The sequence below is a fragment of the Nymphalis io genome, chromosome 11 (genome assembly GCF_905147045.1).
Source record: "Nymphalis io chromosome 11, ilAglIoxx1.1, whole genome shotgun sequence".
In the NCBI taxonomy this organism is placed as follows: Eukaryota; Metazoa; Arthropoda; class Insecta; order Lepidoptera; family Nymphalidae; genus Nymphalis; species Nymphalis io.
This window is the reverse complement of record NC_065898.1, coordinates 9,491,433-9,509,988: the sequence shown is the minus strand read 5'-3', so window position 1 is coordinate 9,509,988 and position 18,556 is coordinate 9,491,433. Positions and strand designations below refer to the sequence as shown.

The window sequence follows — 18,556 nt, the reverse complement described above, 5'->3', positions numbered from 1 at the left end:
CATCAGGTTTGTAAAATAGATTTAAAAACCTACATTTACAATTACAATATTTTTATTTTTTAAATTACACGAAATTTCATTCGGATATATAAAATTTAGCTTCAGATAAATGTAAATATAATTAATTAATTAGAATTTGATCTGAATTTAACAAAAGACTACGACGTAGCTCTTATACATAAAACGTTTAGTCTCTAATAATTTACAGTAGTAACACTTGTCTATTTATCTAACAATTCAAACAAAAATGATAAGCACTTTGATGTTTACGAAAAATATAATAGTATCGAATAAACCACTTTACACCCACACATGTAGAGGGGAGCTTTTCACGCATGCGCGGCTTTTGTATCGGGGGCGGCCGGACGGGTATAAATAGGCGCGCGGCCCGATCAGCCCTACATTCCCGCTTGTAAACTCACTAGCAACACACGCTCTCTTCTCAACGCTAACTTTCCAAAATGTCTTACTACGCGAATAACGAATACATAATCGCAACTAACAACTCGATCAACGAAAACAAATACAACAGTGAAAAAATGAAAAATAGTGGTTTCAAGGCTTTGCTGAAGCCTATCATGAAAATCATTAAGAAAACGACGAAACGTGCTCCCACCAAAACCGTCGACACGTGCTACGAGGACGAACAGAACTCGTGCAACGAGGCGCTTGAGCGCAAGATATATAACGAGATGGACTCGTGCCAGTCTGCTGCGTTCCTGGTCAGCAACCAAGATAATTCCTATGACCTGGTGCCGATTTCCCGTGAAGATTTCTACATCCCAGTTCACTTTGCTCGCACTGATGCCGGCACCTTTTTCTGGACCACCGTCTCCAAATCTGAAGCTGACTTCGCAACAACCGACTGCTACACCGAGTGCCAAACCGCTGAACAGCAGTACCCAGTCTTGCAAGACCGTTGGGTCCAAGCCTGAATGAAGTATCTAAACAACAATCAGTGTCTTCCGTGAAACCAGTGCTCGCTTCGTTGGTTTCGGCAACAGTCTGTGATGTTAGCTTTAATAATATAATTCTATGGTGCCATATATGTAGGTTATGATAAAGATATCTCGCTCAATGGTCGTGATAACTCCAGGAAAGCTTTAATTGTATTTTCACTATAACTTGGTATTGTGATATTTTAATAATGTATAAATTTAGGGATAATATAGGGATCTTATGATTGTGATTATAATTAACTGAGCTTTAATTGTTTTAGGGATAGTAATTTATATATTTATACGTTTGTATCCAAGTCGATGACTTTTCGGAAATGTTGAAAATAAAATAATAATTGAAAAATATTACTTTCTTTTCTTTACCAACCCCTTAATTATGAAACATAAGCAAACAATACTAAATCAACTCTTCATTTGTCTATTCTGCTTGTTCAACGATTTAAATTGTAATTTGAAACCAATAAGAATAACCATGTTTAACCGCTATAAAATATTAAGCGGCAACTCTGGAATCTGATGCAGTCAAAACTTGTCTGACGAGATATTAACGGGTAAGGCGATGGCGCGAGCCAACATACTTATCTCTTTACATATATTTCGACCCAGCGCCAAGCCCAATATTGGAGCGAACATGGGTTATGTATACTGAGGTATTCGTGATGGTGCAACTTTACCTTTAAGCGTTGGACAGACGAGTTGGAACAACATTTGTACCAATATAATGAGCTGACATAAGACTGGTCAGGCCATACTTGGCGGACAGCATTTCGTGCGCACGCGCACGTGCAGGGCCCGAGGCAAATCTTGCTACTGGGTTTTAATGGTCGTCTTTTAGCCTGTGTGTTTCTTTTTGTTTTCATTAAGCTTAATAGCCGATTTAAAAGATTAACGAGTCTAAAAACAATCAATCGGTCCCGATAGAATAACGGTTATATCTATTGAAGTAGACAAAAACTTTACAATCATGCTAATGTAATACATAAAAGTCATTAAAGAGAAATAATTATATTAAAGAAAAATAACTATTAAACAAACCATCCATATAAATCGTACTAGTTTCCGCCCGCGGCTTTTTCCGCGTGTGAGGGTGTGGGTTTTATATTAGTACTCTATCTCTGATAACGTGTATGCAAAATTTCATTATGGTAGTAAAAACGTGAAAGCGTAACAAACAAACTCATTTTCATATTTCAAATATTAGTAAGGATAAAGCAGACTAGCGTAATTAACGATTATAATCAACAACAAAAAAAAACAATTTGCAACACATCTCATGCCACACACCAATAAAATTATATCGAAAATAAAAGATTGATTGATTAAACAATAAATAAGAATAAGTTTGAGATAATTATGAAATTTAATAATTAGCTATTTTTATCTCAAGCACTTTTCAGATTAGAAGGTGGTATCACTCGAGGCCTATGAACTAATAACTTTATACAAATAATCATGCTGATAAGCTGTTCGCTCCTGTGTTAAAGACGGATGAACAAACAAAGCAACCAACACAATTTCGCAATTATAATTTAGGTAATGTAAAGATTAGTAGATCACGCAATTATTTTTTTTGTCCATAGCCTATACGTTACATTATTTATTAAATTCAACTTCATGTTTGATATATTGTGTATCTCGTACAGTGAACTAAAATTTTGTATTAAGATAAGGTTTTGCTTTTAAAGTTCATCTATATTGGTGACATACCGATAAAAACGCAATTTTTCACAAAAATTCATATCACACAATTATATGAAAGTTAATACGTAATAATAAATAAACATACATAGATTGCTTTAATAATAGTTAGTAACACCATGCATTGTTTTGTATGCAAATTCTGTACAGTAAACATACCTTTGTTAGCGAATTTAATATATAATACATGCAATTAACAAAACGCTTAATTACATACAATACCAAACCAAACAAATCACAAGCGTTTAATTCATTTTATTACTTAAATGAATTGAATTTTTTGTACTCAAACAACAACATACTCTAAAATACTCTATATTATCCTATTACTTAATTATTATTCCACAAAAAAACATAATCAAGAAGTTAATTGGTACTAAAAAGCGGTCCATGAAATAAACCATACAATTACAAAACAGTACTGGAAAAGCTAGACGGGGTACAAGTAAGTACGCTGTAAAAAGCAACCCCGGCACGTCCCAACATGTTACAACCTGTTGCGAAGTTTACCTCAAGACAAGTTAAAACTCGCTCACAACTTTTAAATGACAAAAAAGAAATGTTTTTGCACAATGCTTGAATAATCGCCTCTACTGCTATTTTACTATAGATTGGTAACAATAAGCGAATATTTATCGTATGCACGTGCAAATACAAAAGCGACTTTCTTATTCAAAATTTTGTGAAATGGATCTTGGCATATAAAACATACTCATTATAAATTGTCTTTGGTCATTTTATATTAAAAAAAAACATTGATAATTATCAGATTTAATTTACAAAAGAAATATAATCTGATCACAATGATAACGAAATTGCAAAACATCTTTAAAACGTGAGAAGTTGAAAACTAAAAATGACATGTTAATTTGCATACGAAATTATTATAGCCGCAACTTTTACTCGGCTAAAGTTATTATGTAGATTTGTATCGCTAAAACTTGATATGCTAATCGTACGCTATTGATTAAAAGTCGTCGCCAGATAATACCGCTAGGCGCCCAGTTGTCATAATCAGCAAAACGAGTATAGCATACGTAGATAGCGGAGTGGTCCGGTATAATAATACCATACGCGGCGCTCACGACGATGGATCCGTGAGAAATTTCGGCAGATGTACAATTCCTTGATGCGGTACGAGTGAGCGCGTATCTTTTTTTTCTTCGAGCTTAATAATATAGAGTCCGCTTCGGTATCGACGACGTTTTGGGTCTCGTTCGTGACTCATCGGCGCATTGTTACCTCATGCACGTGTTCAATGCATCGGACGCTCGGGTTAGAAAGGATTTTTTGCAACCCTTATTCCCAATTCCGCAACTCTTGCAAAATTTGGGTTAATATTTTTTTTTCTATACTAATTTCGAATTCGGCGTGCTCACGTGTACGTGCAATGAAATTGTTACATTGAAATGTTATGAAAAACTATTGAATTTTAAAGCTTAATCATACACGTGCAAGCGATCGTTTTATTTTGTATAATATAATTGAAAAGATTTAATTACTTTGTATTCAAGATCTAATGTTAATTAAAGATTACTGTGACGATGAGTTAATTAATTTTCGATTACAATTATATTGTTATAATGAATTCCTCGAATAAATTAATGAGATAAAAGCGTTGAAAGTAGCATCACTCGAAAAAACATTACGGATTAGAATCACGGTTATGATTATCATCTTTTAATGTCGTTTTTTATATAGAACATTTTTTTATGTTCCCGTACCAAAACTCTACCTTTTGATCGATGTATGAATATGAGATGTATGAGTGCGGATTATATTTTCTAAAAAAAATATAATAAATTGTAGCCTTTAAGTTTTGTATGATTACATGAATTCGCCTCTTATTTATCTGTGTAAATATTTTTTTTTCTTCTTGGTTGTCCCAGAAAGAAATCTCTATAAGAGATAAACATGCCTTTTATAGTTACTCTTTTGATTTTGTATCTGTTTTATTTTTGTACGTATAATAAAGTGTCAAATAAACTTCAGTTTAAAGCGTTTGCAAGATATGCTTGTATATAAATTATATTTTCTGTTATTATATTCCTGTAATGTATTTATTATCGTAAATAAACATTTTTAGTGTCATACAAATTTGCTATTTTATTGCGCGTGATTCTGAATAACTTAATTACTGAAATGTTACAGTAAGATAATTAAAATTTCCAATTAAAAAGACGCATAGCCACGTAGTCTATGATAATTACGTCATAGACTACATTCTCATTACATAATTCATTCTACTCTTCTCATTACATATTTTTCGCAAATCAATTATTAGCTTGATTTATGATAAATAAATAAATGCGGACTGATACAATAAAATAAATATATATAGAAATATAACATAAGCTCGTAAGGACCTATTTTTATAAGGAACTTGGACAATTTCTAAGTGACCCTCGTAACACTTAGACCGTTTTGCAGTAAAACGTGATAAAAATTTCAATATAGTAAACATGTTTTGGAAGTTAAATGTATAACAAAAAACCGTAACATCTCATTATAATATTATAAAGTGGTTGTTAAACATTGATTATATCGTTAAATAGGACATAGAAATAAGTACAATTTAAGACTTATTTTTAATATAAAGCAAAGCCGAGATGACCCTGTGGTAAGAAAGCGTAAATCTTACCCGGTGATCGTGGGTTCAAGCCAGGTCAAGCGCCACTGAATTTTCATGTGTTTAATTTGTTATTATAATTCATCTCGTGCTTGATTGTGAAGGAAAACATCGTGAGAAAACCTGCGTGTGTCTAATTTCACTGAAATTCTGCCACATGTGTATTCCACCAACCCGCATTGAACAAGTGTGGACTTCCTCACTTGTGTGAAGCTCCAAGCCTTCTCCTTAAAAAGGAAAAGGAGGCCTTAGCCCAGCTGTGGGAAATTCACAGGCACTATACTGTAACTGTACTGTTTAATATAAAAGGGCTAAGTAAGCTGTTACAGTCAAGCTAGTGTTTGCGTTAAGTTATACTCGAAATTCATTATAATATTTCCTTTTCGATTTACAATTACAATTTCTTTTGCTTAAAAAAAGTTGACGGACATATACAAACACATGTTAATAAATCTAGATATCATTTCACATTTAACGTTGTTGCAATATTGAATTTATAACAAACACTTAAGATACACTAATTTTTTTTCATACACATTTGCAAAAATTATAAATAAAAATTAATTCTCTTCAAAAACTCATTAACAATTTATGAAAAAAATATCTCTTGCAGACACGAATGTCCACAGTCATAAAAAAATAGCAGAATTTTTAAAAAATCACAAGGTAAGGAAAGTATGCCTTACACAAAACGTATTGGTAAGAATTTCATTCAAGATCACTCTTATCAATACCTTATTCGCACCTGAGCAATTGTTCTGTGTTGATGAGATCATCGTGTGTATTCAGATGGTAAATGTGATCAACGCAATGAGCTGGCACTATTGTTATTAAGGCGAATAATTTTTTTAATATCTTTTTCCACATTTGCATCCGTGTATTTTGGTTCTTTTTTGTACGTGTTGATCTTTATGAATTCGTTGCATTATTATTATATTGAAATTAATTGTATATATTTTAAATTATATAACTACATCGCTGCAAGATTATTTACTTTTTTTATTTTTAATAAGATGTTAATCATTAACAAAACTATTTTTCAAACATTTTAAGCCATCTTCTGTAGGCAAAACTCAACGCCTTTAACAAATAAAATCAAGCAGTTTTGCCGAAAATATCATATACAAATGTTTTTTTTTTTAATTCTGCAATGTATTCTTTATCTTTTTTAGAAAGTAATTAACAAAATATAAACTTATTTTTTTAACTTAAACTTGGTGTGTTAGAAGATTTTATTATTTACAAATAATATTCTGACCATTAGTAAGGTTCTCTTCCTAATGTTATTAAGAAAATAAAAGCTATTATTTTTTCATAATTGCTCCGTCCTCGCCGAAGCCTTAAACGTATTAAAAAGAAAAAATAATTATAATATTATATTGGAATTATTGAATATCAGTTTTTTTTTGTTTAATTTAATGTAGTGTTTGACTCCTTAACCAAACTAAACAAATATGTGACTCATAAATTCGGTTGTTCAAAATATCTATACATTGACAATTGAAAAAATTCAATTTATTTGTGCGGACTACGTCATCGGGTATTTACGACAACGTCGATAGAAACAAATTTTACATTTTCATTTTCATTAGAATCATAAAGAAAATCACAAATATAAAATTAGAAAATTATATAGCTTATTCATTTTTGCCAATTTCATCCGACTAGATTATAATGGCAGAAACGTTGTTGGTTTCTGTTAATGACATTTAATGAAGCTAAAACAAAATTTTCACTGTACTTATACACAAATCATATTAATGTGTAAATAAATTGCCGTATTACTAATTTCACTTTACACTAATATTTCTAACACACACGCATCACATTAACCACTAGAACTTTATCATTTTATTTCCTTCCGCACTTTTTTACAACCAATATTTTGATTTGCGAAACACGAAACATATACAGTTACTTCCTGTTAGAGATCACAAAAATAACTGAACAACTAACGGTATGTAGCCAAAAATTTATATAAGATTCACCCTCAAATTACTTGCAAAATCACGGTCTTTCCCACGAACCCCAATGCCTTAAACTTTGACTCAAGGATGGTATTGTTCATTGAACAATTGTCTTTTCGACTTCCGACTCCCCTTACCTTATCGTTCACCCCTTATCATTAAACGAGACTCACGATTAGTTCAAACCGCCGCCGCTAGATGGCAATGTTTAACAATAAATAAATTTATATTTGCAAAGGTTTTATTTATTTAAGTTTCGAACTAATAATAATTTTATATTTATCATTCAATTTAATTTTTATCGGCACATTTAATATTTATAAAATATAAATACTAATTTTTCTTCTAAAAAATAAATTAAAACTACTAAAGAGTAATAAAATGTTATATAAAAAAAATCTAAATAGGACTTGAAGTGATATTACAATAAAGCGAACTTGATTGCAATCATGTTCGTCAGCGACTCGTGCGGCGCACGCGCTGCTATTTCAATAGTAATTATCCGAACAATACTGTAATAGCACTTGTCCTTTTTAAGCGCTTGGCTAAACTGATTGTAAACTGTTAAAATATACTTATAGAAATTATGTTTAGTTTCAAACTTACATCTACATATACATAAATGGATAGGAGTCAAAGTAATTTTGTAATTAGCATATGTATAAAAATCTATGCAGATCTCAATATAACATTTTATAATAATTAGGAAAAAATATCACTGTAATTTTTTTATTGTTGATTACTTAATGTATTTGATGATCTAATAATCCCTGATAATCTCTGATAATCTTAGCCTTATAGTCAGTTTTGTAGTTAAAAGAACAATTAAATGTACGAAACATCCAACTGTTCAATTACAGCACAATATTTATAAAAGGATTTAATCAAATTAAAACATTTGTTGGTATCTAAAATAGTTAAAAAATTGAAATAAAAAGTTAAAATGTCACTGTCAAAAGTATTGCTCGAGGCGACAACAACCAAAAGCATAATCATCATCAAAAGTTGATAATTCGAACAATTTCCAATTTCATAATTGGCATACAAGATAATGTATGACGGCGCGGACGCCCGGTGCTCGGGCCGTGGGAACTACGACAGTTGCGAGCGCGCCACCTGCCTTCCTATAAAACACTTCGAAAATTCTAATTTAGAACGATTTATCTGACCTTAATTTTTGTTATGTGATATGTTTGTACAAATATTTAATTATAATAATGCAATTTCAATTCAATACATTTTTTTAAGCCAAACCAAAGAAAGTATATGATAATTAGGCCTACGTTAAAACAATATATAAATACTTAGTCGCTGTTTTGTTAAAATTATAAAATGAAAAAATAAAAAAAAAAATTAATGTTACTTATACAAATATTTCAATTTAATTTATTCCAAACGAAGAGTTAGCTAACTCTGAAATTAATTCATTAAATCGATTAATAATAAAATTAAAGTTTTATCAAAATGCATGCAAAACATCCTGACGTAAGTAACAAGCCGTCAAGATTATACCGGTTTCCTTATCATTTACCAGATCGTCCATAGATCCGCTAAGTCCAAGCGTTTTTTGTGCACGCGTCGCCCTTCGCGCGTAAATGTTCCCGTTTGCGCCATATGTCGCGTGGACCGTGGGAACGTATACAGAAAATACGCAATGTGTGCTCGTGTTTTCTCGACTGTCAAGCTCGGCTGCAGTGGCGTGACACTGAATATACATTCAACCTCCTTCAATATAGAGTTCTCTTTTCAAATTTCGATAGTTCTGTTTGTTGATTAGTAAAAAATTAAATATAAAACCTCTATGGAAAGATTTAAGGTTGGTTTTTGGAGAGGCACGCCTGATGCGTATCTTATATCCGCACATGCCCCATTGATTTAACGTATTATGATTACGTAGAGCAAGTATGCGTGAAAACATTGTTTATCAAAATAAACATATTTATTAAGAAGCATTAAACTTATTTTTTATAAATATATATTATAGTTTAAAAAAATAAAGAATATTATTATACTTTGCTGAATTTAAAATATAAATATCCAACATCATAAATGTTTTGTTGGTTGTGCCAAATAATCTATCAAATAAATATACTATCGTGTTTTAATTTATAATAATTTATTATAATATAAATAAAACGATTAAATTAACCAAAAATAGAAATGCTATAACATTTAATGATACATATAAATATTGATATGGCAAGAAAAAGAAAAAAAATGCAGAGGGGAGACGCGCAACTGGCGCGAGCGAGCGTGGGAACGCGACCAGTTTTCAAATAGGTAAAGAACGCCTTAGAAAAGGTGCAATTCCTTTTTTTGTCGAAGACTTTTTATTTCTAATGGCAGCCGTATGTAGAAGTAGTGGTGAGTGAAATTGGAAATCGGAACCCAAGGAATTCGGTATTTGGAGATAAGATATTTAAACGCATTGCAAAAAGTTTAACAAAACGAGAGGTTTTTTCCTGGTTTTTAACGAAACTGTAAATCGATTTTTTACAATAAAATTTTAAGCAGAAAATTGGACAAAACAGCTAACGGTGTTGGGTTTATACGTTGCTGGCTTTTATAAGCTTATAACTTTCTGCCTTTTTTTGTTTTTTTACTTACTTAGTCATTTCATTTTATTAAGGAAAAGCATATTTAGTATTACATAAATAATAAATTTAGATAAAATTAGCACTACACATGCTAATGTCAGATATACCTACATCTCGAAAATTCTTTACGTCACGGTCATGTCTAAAAACGCCAATACGATTTACAAACAATATCATTTCAATCAATACATTTTCCACAAAGTATTCCACACTTAACCCTAGAATACATCTGCCGTTACAAAAGAAGCCCCCGCATTATGCCGGCACGTATTTTTTCCTGACCTCGGCCTTTATGCCCAAGGGGCGAATCGTGGGAACGATCTTGCACAATCCACCGTTTCCTTGGCCATATGCGACAGAAAAAAGTGCAATTATTTATTCCCCCTCGAAGAAAAGGGGAGTTGTGAGAACGTGACCTAACAATGCGCTTCCTGGCTTTCGATACACAATCTCACTTCACTGCCGAAACGTAATTCTAACCCTTAGCGTACATACACAAAGATACCACATTCCGATAACCTGTGGCTTGTGTTCGATGTTTTACAAATAATCTTAAATAGTTGTTACAAAAAATTACTTGTCGGTCTAATTTTAACTCAAATGACCTTTTGAATAGAGTTTAAATTATTTTGCAGGAGGTTCGCGTGCGATGTTTACGAGTAACAAATGGATAGTTTCTTCGGTGTAGCATGATGTACTTTGAATAGAATTACGCGTGACCTTTGGATGGGTGATTGTATGAAAACGATAATCAATCTTGCGCCGTTAGAGGAACGATTCTATTAAAATGTCAAATGGTCGTACGTGAAGGTGTCAATTTACAAATTAGTTATTTAAAATTTAATTGTCATTTAAAAGAAAGTGTGGCATTATAAATAATTTCATGATTTGTTTAATGGTTTATGCTATGTTATAATAATCTCAGTTAAATCCTTATACAATATGTATATATATGCATATGTTACAGCATAGGCAATGCAACAGTAGTTTAGAAGTTTCCATGTTAATTAACGGCACAAGATAAAGATAAGGCGTACAAGACAATGTCCTCTATCACGATAGTATGTGACAATATCACAATGTGTTCAGCAAAATTGTGTTTAGTTGTTGAGACATAAGCAGTAAATAACTACAACTACATTCTATGTATATAACATAAAAGTAATGAGGTAGACTTTATAAATGATATATTGAAAACCATACGAGATATTATAAATTCGGAATAAAAAAATATATTCTTATTTTGCTCGTTTCTGACAGTCTTGGGCTGGGGTTCTATCGTGAAAAAAAAACATGTCATAATGATATCGATATCTTCCAATAAAGAGACATATTATCATACCTAATGCTTAGATCCGGATATCAAAACTCTTTTTCGCGTCACACATCTATCACACGAAAACAATATTACTTTACTCAAATGAAGCACATTGATTCTGAGTGATGCAAGTTCAGACATATCAAAACTTGTTGATTTCCAATTCGTTTTGTCAACATAAGCAAATCTCAAAAGCTCTTATATTTTTTACTCCTATTTAGAGTATTCCATTAGCTAGGAAGTCGTGGTTTAGATGTCAATGCTTAATACATAATTATATTTGATTATAATTAGCTTTGACTCTATTCAATTAAAAACACACACACTTAAATAATTGTGTATTGAAACACAATTATTTAAGTGTGTGTATACGTATTCTAAATTGCGACCTCTATCCTAATTTGTAGGTAGGAAAAGACAGTGTTACAATAAAAAAATATTTTCATTAAAATATGCAACAATGTTAAAAATAACAATACCATTCTTACATAACAATAAAAATGCATAAATTACAAAAACGCTGTCATTTTACTTTATCTATGTCTCCTGTCACTTTCTACAAATTATGTGTATACCTTCTTCTTAGTATCAGTTGTAGTTCCAATAAACTTAAATCAATGACAATAAATATCTTACGAACGCTATAAAATAGTTACACATTGCGTAGGAAGCAAACTAGTTTCTTAAACAGCATTTAAATCTGTTACTAAACACAATTATTGCCAAACATTAAATCTAAAACGCATTTTGAGAAAAAATGCCTTTCCTAACAATAAATTGTAATCTCGAAATTTTAATTATAAAAACTACTAAAACGATAAAATCTGCATTTAAAAACAGCGGATTACGTTATAATCCGAGCAGCTAAGTTATGTCAACTATTTATCAACGGACATTTGCGGTTGAAGAAGGTTTAATATCAAGTAAAGCACAGACTAAAAAGCATTACTCAATCCGAGAGAGTTACCATTTCCGCCACTTTCATTACCACGAAATCTTCAAACAGCGTTTTGCAATTGGAACGTGCTGTGCGGGCATTCGGGCACTTTATTTCATTGGCACGAGTGTCCGGAGTAGAATCACGCGCGGGGCGCGGGCGCGGGCGCGGGCCGGCGGCTCGAGCCCGCACCGTGGGAACGCTCTGCCTTTAACGTGTCGCACGTGCTCGAGACGCTACTACAATCGAAGCGAGACAGAGCGAGATGGAGAATGCAACCTTTAAACGCAAGATAAGGACACGCGAAGAAAGGAAAAAATGATACGACAATAAAATAACAACAACCAACGATAATAATTTGTGAGCGTTCGAATTCAAATACTTCGCTCGAAAACCGTGAAAAGGACGATATATGTTTGGAGAATAAAACTGTAATGTAGATGATGATTTATCGCGGAGGTGTTGCTGGCGGAGCTCGTTGCTACTGTTTATGCGTCGTTATTTCGCAACCAAGAGCCGGCTATTGTAATTTAGCGCTGTATTAAATCGAATGTAAGTCATTATTGATGTCGTATAATCTGCTCGGCGAGAATATTAACTTCCAGTTCGGTCACTTATAAAAATATGCCGACGTAACGTAATCTTGTGTTATATAGTAAACGTAAAGGAGGTGTTTATAAAAAATGCCACCTCGGTCGACCTTTAGCTTGTCATGTGCGGGAGCATGTGACTCGAATCTCGGCGTCGGGATCAACTTTCACGGGTCGGGTTTCTTGCGAACGGGCACATTTGGCGACCACACTGACCCCGAAGGCGACCAAATGTCGCAAAAAGTCTGCCATTAAGGTTCTAAAATCAATCCGCCGTAAAATAACCGACCTGGAAATCCTACCCGTATGCCGTGATTCATAATTGAGAGTAATTTATGATCTTGCATGTGTAATTTTGAGTATAGTAAGAAGCGGAATATGTACAATAATAATAAATATAAATATTTAAGAGCAAAGCAACGTTTATAAATTTCCTTTTTAGATAATTATACGAAAAATTAGAAAAGCAATAAGTCTCTAAGCCATTTCACATTTTCATTAAAATAAATTTGAAATAAGTTTTGAAACGAATCGTAAGATATAAAACAACAAGCCGGTACTTTACGTTGAGTAGGTACAAGAGTTTGTCGATTATAATAAAACATTTCGTTTAATAAATATTATGTTTAAATACTTTATACGAAATAAATATCAAGCCAAATAAAGTATAAGGTGACGTAACATAAGAGTTTTTTTTTAAATCTCTGAAACATAATCGTCCCATCCGGTCTTCGACAACCCGATTAATAGACTGACCTACATGGTGGACAATCTCTGTTCAAAGGAAAATAAAACATTATACAAATTTTAACTTTAACACATTTATTTAAGATTCAAATTCAATTAATTTTAGAGCGTTTAATATGTATTGAGAGATGGGATGAGCAATTTTATTGTTAATTCAACTATATGATTCATTGGGTTGAAATAAACTAAATAGCGAACATCCGGGGTGTCTATTGACGTAGTGGCTAGTTCATTATCTTGTATTGCATTGTTAGTAGGAAAATAACTGCTGTAGAAATAACCTTCATCTAACGTAAGAAGCACGCAATGCAGAAAGCAGAAATCTCAATGCATAATTAGAAGTGTTATTTAATACGCCGATAATGCGAAATAATGACAACTTGTGTATGGCCAAAGGTATGGTATTTCTTTTGAAAAAAAAAATAATTAAACATCATAAAGTAAAAAAATAAATAAACATAAAATTAAAAAAAAAAATCCTTTTCAGGATATACGTGTATGATAGCAACTTTCCTTTTCGTCAGTTTCTTTTATCTCATGTTGAAACTTTACACAGAGAAACGTTGCACTCAATTTTAATATCACAGTTTTAATATGAATTTGATTAAAAAAATCATCAGATTAATATTATTTCAATCATGTTTTTTATCCAGTTTTGCCGCCCCATGTGTCGTGTGTTCCTTCACAAGTAGGCATGAGATGAATATTTAAAAACACGAATTATCCAACTAAAAAGTTTTTGGTACTTTTCCAGATTTAAACCCACTCAATCAATGTATTCTATAGACTGAGCCGTCTTTGCTGAATAATAAATTATAATAATTTAAAATCATTAATATATTTAGTTATTATGATAACAAAACCTTAATACCTTAAAGTAAACCACGATATAAAAAACAATGGCTTAAAAATATTTCTCAATCCAAATATGTTTATAGCTATTTATTCAACGTATACGATGAAAAATGTACTATAGAGACGATTGAACTTTGATTTATCTATGTATAGAAATCGTCATATTAAAATCTCGTTTAAAGAAATCTAGCCTTGATTTAGCTGGTTTATCCGCAATACATATTCAAATGGACCCGCCGGATAAGGTTAGCTACTATTATACATAAAGTCGATGCTTATACAAAGTCGCGACATATAATTCACAACGTATAAGTACAAATGTCTTAGTTTAAAAATAAATTGCAGTGATAAAATTACTGTTGTGTGTTTATAATTCATCTCGTGCTTAACGGTGAAGGAAAACATCGTGAGGAAACCTGCATGTGTCTAATTTCATTGAAATTCTGCCACATGTGTATTCTACCAACCCGCATTGGAGCAGCGTGGTGAAATAAGCTCCAAATCTTCTCCTCAAAAGGGAGAGGAGGCCTTAGCCCAGCAGTGGGACATTAATAGGCTGTTACTGTTACTGATAAAATTACTAAGGCGCATTCTTATCAAAACACCAAAAAAAAACACCTGTTCTTAGTGACACGTTTTGTTTTACTTCATACTGATACCAGCATTCATAGACACAAGTCATTTTAATATTCATATTAAGCACAAATATGTATCGTAGCTTCGCAATTATATTATTACATTTTCAATTATATATATATATATATATAAATTTATATATAATAATACATTTTATTTTACTTGCTTTTTAAATAAAATAGTCAATAAAAGTGTGTCAATAGTGTTTAGTGGCAGTCATTGACATTGTAAGGATTTAATGAAAATTATATTGATGGACTTCTAATTGTAAATATCTGTTTTTTTTTTCAGAGCTACGCAGCTACGCGCTACGTAATCTATCCCATAAACTGTCTCGCTCTTGCATGCTATCGCTATCTCAGTCTCTCACGTGCAGTGCACGCGTTTCGTGCATCTCACTCACACTTCCTGCGCGCGCGCCTCCCGCCCGTCAGCTCGACTGTGGGAAAAGACGGCAGGTGTTATGCGGGATCGTGAACAACCACGCATTACCATTCACATTATTCAACAATAAATAATAATAATAAGAAGCCGCGGAGCGAGTGGCGAGCACGCGCAGCTAACACATACTAATGGGTGACGCACTGTTGTGTGCGTGCGCGCCTCGAAGATTAAACTTAGTGTGAGTGTCTTATGAGATATAGAGGCTCTTGGACGTTAAGTTTTTTTAATATTACGGTTCGTGTGGGCGGGCGCGCGTCACGGATTTAACATGAGATTAAGTTTTCTTGATTGTTTTACAATATATCCTATTCGAGTCAGTGGCTGAATGATTTCCTATACCGACGAACAGATAAGCTACTTTACTTAAAATAATTGGAACCGTAGACGTCCTGAAAAATAAACTTAAGCTTCCTAAAAAATCTTAATTTGATATAAGTATCAAATATCTTTACAAACATGCGTCTATTTATAGTTGGGCAGTTTTTTTTTTATGATACTGTTGACAAGTTTAAGCTCGTCATTAGAGTGCCGTCTTTGATATTTGATTTGCATACTCGCTAGTGAATGAAAACATGACACCATCTCTCCATTCAACTTCTACATCGTTAAGTAAGAATGAATTAGTTTATATCACATTAAAATTTTATGAAATACCTTGGGCGACATGTGTAATGTAATTTGAAATAGCGTGGGAGTACCATTTCCTTACACTGAAGTATCGAGACAAGGTGTTCGATCTATGAATAAGATAAAATCAGTACACAGGTCGATTCCTCGTGATATTAATTGAATTCGTTTTAATACCATGTATAATATTATATCTGTTCTTTCCTAATTAGTGACGTCATGAATAGCATACTTTGCGTATGAACCGATCGTCTCCTGGCTTATTACTTTGTCATATTGAAAATTGTAAACAATTTTAAAATTTGGCAAAACAAATACCCCGTTGGATTCTTTCGCCGACTCTTCTCAGGTCAGGGTATTTTATTTTGACCATTGATAGTCATATCATTATGACTATCAATAATTGTAAGCTTATACAAGGAATACATTAATTATAATTCTTAAATTGTAGCCATATAGGCATCGTTACTTTAAGGAATAAAAACTATTTCTTACATCACGTACGTTCTTCTAACCATGGAATTAAAAATGTCATGTCGAGTGTGTCTAGTTGTACTGGCTCGCTCATCCTTCAAACCGAATCACACAGATACAAAGTGTATACAATTATTCTTTTAATTTATTCCTTATAAAGGCAATAATAACATTAAAACACAACACACATTGTTTTACAATGTGCTGTAAACTCATTAAAGGTTGTTATGCAAAAAAAATGTAAACTACAAAAATACCAACGAATAGAAGAGAGAGAAAATGCATAATGGGTAATATGATAAAATACACTTGCATACTAATCCAAAGAATCTATGAGTTAAATAAATATAATTAGGTTAAAAATTACATTTTTAAGATAATATAGTTTTAAAAAACAATGAAAATGTGTAAATATTTTGCAATAATCACTGACCTTAATCAGTATTTCACGATTAGCATAAACATATATTTTTTGAATCATAAAAATAGCTCAATTAGCATTAATATGTGCGAATAATCATTGCCATTCTATATTTAAAACAATATATTATTGTTTGGAATTTCAAGGTTAATAAGATTGACACGTGTATTACTGGTTTACAAAATTTAGATAAAGAAGCGTTAGTATTATATTTTTGTATACTTTAATTAATTTAAAAATGTTTTTATTTATAACCACACGGAATTTTCCGTGATAAAAATAGATTATTGATATTACTATTATAAATTGTTTTAAAAAAAATATTTTTCTAAATGTAAATGAAAACTATTTAATTCATTAGTGCTGTGGAAATATATAAAAGACATAACAAAATAAAATAAATAAAGACAACAAATAGTGTACATACTTCTGCAAGATCTTAGAAGGGATCCGCTCCAAATGTATTTTTTTTTTCTTTAAATTTCGGTAGAGAAAATGACACTGTTCAGGTATTGCAAACTGTTTCAAAAAATTTACTCTACGAGAAATAAAACCTTAAATTTTATGAAGTTTACGGAGTCTAAGAATAAAGTACCTAATAGATGCATTATAAAAATCATTGGGTACTTGAAGGAGAAAAATATTTTTGACTTCCGCCATTGATATTTTATTCAACAAAACAACTTTTCTATGAATGAAAAATCAAAAATCATTCGAATTATGAAAATTATTGTTTACTTCAGTATAGAATGTGGTCCAACAATATTTACACTTGCTGAGTGAAATAAAAAACAAGCGTCATTCACTTATTCATTCAAGTTGGTCTCTCGTAATTATAACACTTGAATGGCTATTGATGCAGCGTGAGAACTGCGATTACTTAGTAATGCTATGTGAAATACCGTTAAAATTCAGTAAAAAACTTAATCATAATAATAATAATCCATCACGAAAATACTTTCATTTACTTTTGTTTAGCTTTTCTGCGCTTCATTGCAAATAGAACATACATTACAAATTTCTAAAATAATAATACGTTTTGTCAACTATCAAACGGACCACCTTTAAGTTTTCAAAACGTAAGTTATGTGATATGATTTTAAATTTAATTTACTATTCATAAGGACAACATTTTTATTTACATATAAAGCGGGAAGATTACTGCTATGAAATAAAAAAAATATAGTTATATATTATATTATAAATAGTATAATATTTTGTGATATTTTACGACAAATGCCGCAAAATGTTGAAGAATAAGAATTATAGATAGATATATATTTTCTACAATACAAAAACTTGTATTTAATAACAAGAATATTACGATGATTACAATATGAATCTTATACCTTATATTGAAATATTTTTAAGCGAAATGTAATTAATATATGCAATTATAATTAAAGCTATCAGCGTCTGACAAGAAACGTGTTCAAATCATTTCCTGCGTACGTCAATAAGTGGCATTTTATTAAATAAAAATAACAGTTACTAAGAACAGCATAAATAAGAATTTTAAACCTTTTGCCCTTTTAAATAAGGATTAAGTTTTAATGAAAATTATGTATAAAACGCAAGTAGTTTGCGTATAGCATAAGATAGGGATGTCAATCGACAGACGAGAAAACCTAATGATTATAAGTATAACTAAAAAAGA

General features: G+C 31.6%; 1 protein-coding gene across 1 annotated transcript; it reads left to right on the top strand.

Moving 5' to 3' along the window:
* Nucleotides 1-420: 420 nt before the first annotated feature.
* Nucleotides 421-1,215, top strand: LOC126771977 (enhancer of split malpha protein-like). Its single transcript, XM_050492176.1, has one exon. The coding sequence runs from the start codon at nucleotides 462-464 to the stop codon at nucleotides 933-935; it is 474 nt and encodes a 157-aa protein (XP_050348133.1). The 5' UTR covers nucleotides 421-461; the 3' UTR covers nucleotides 936-1,215.
* Nucleotides 1,216-18,556: the final 17,341 nt, after the last annotated feature.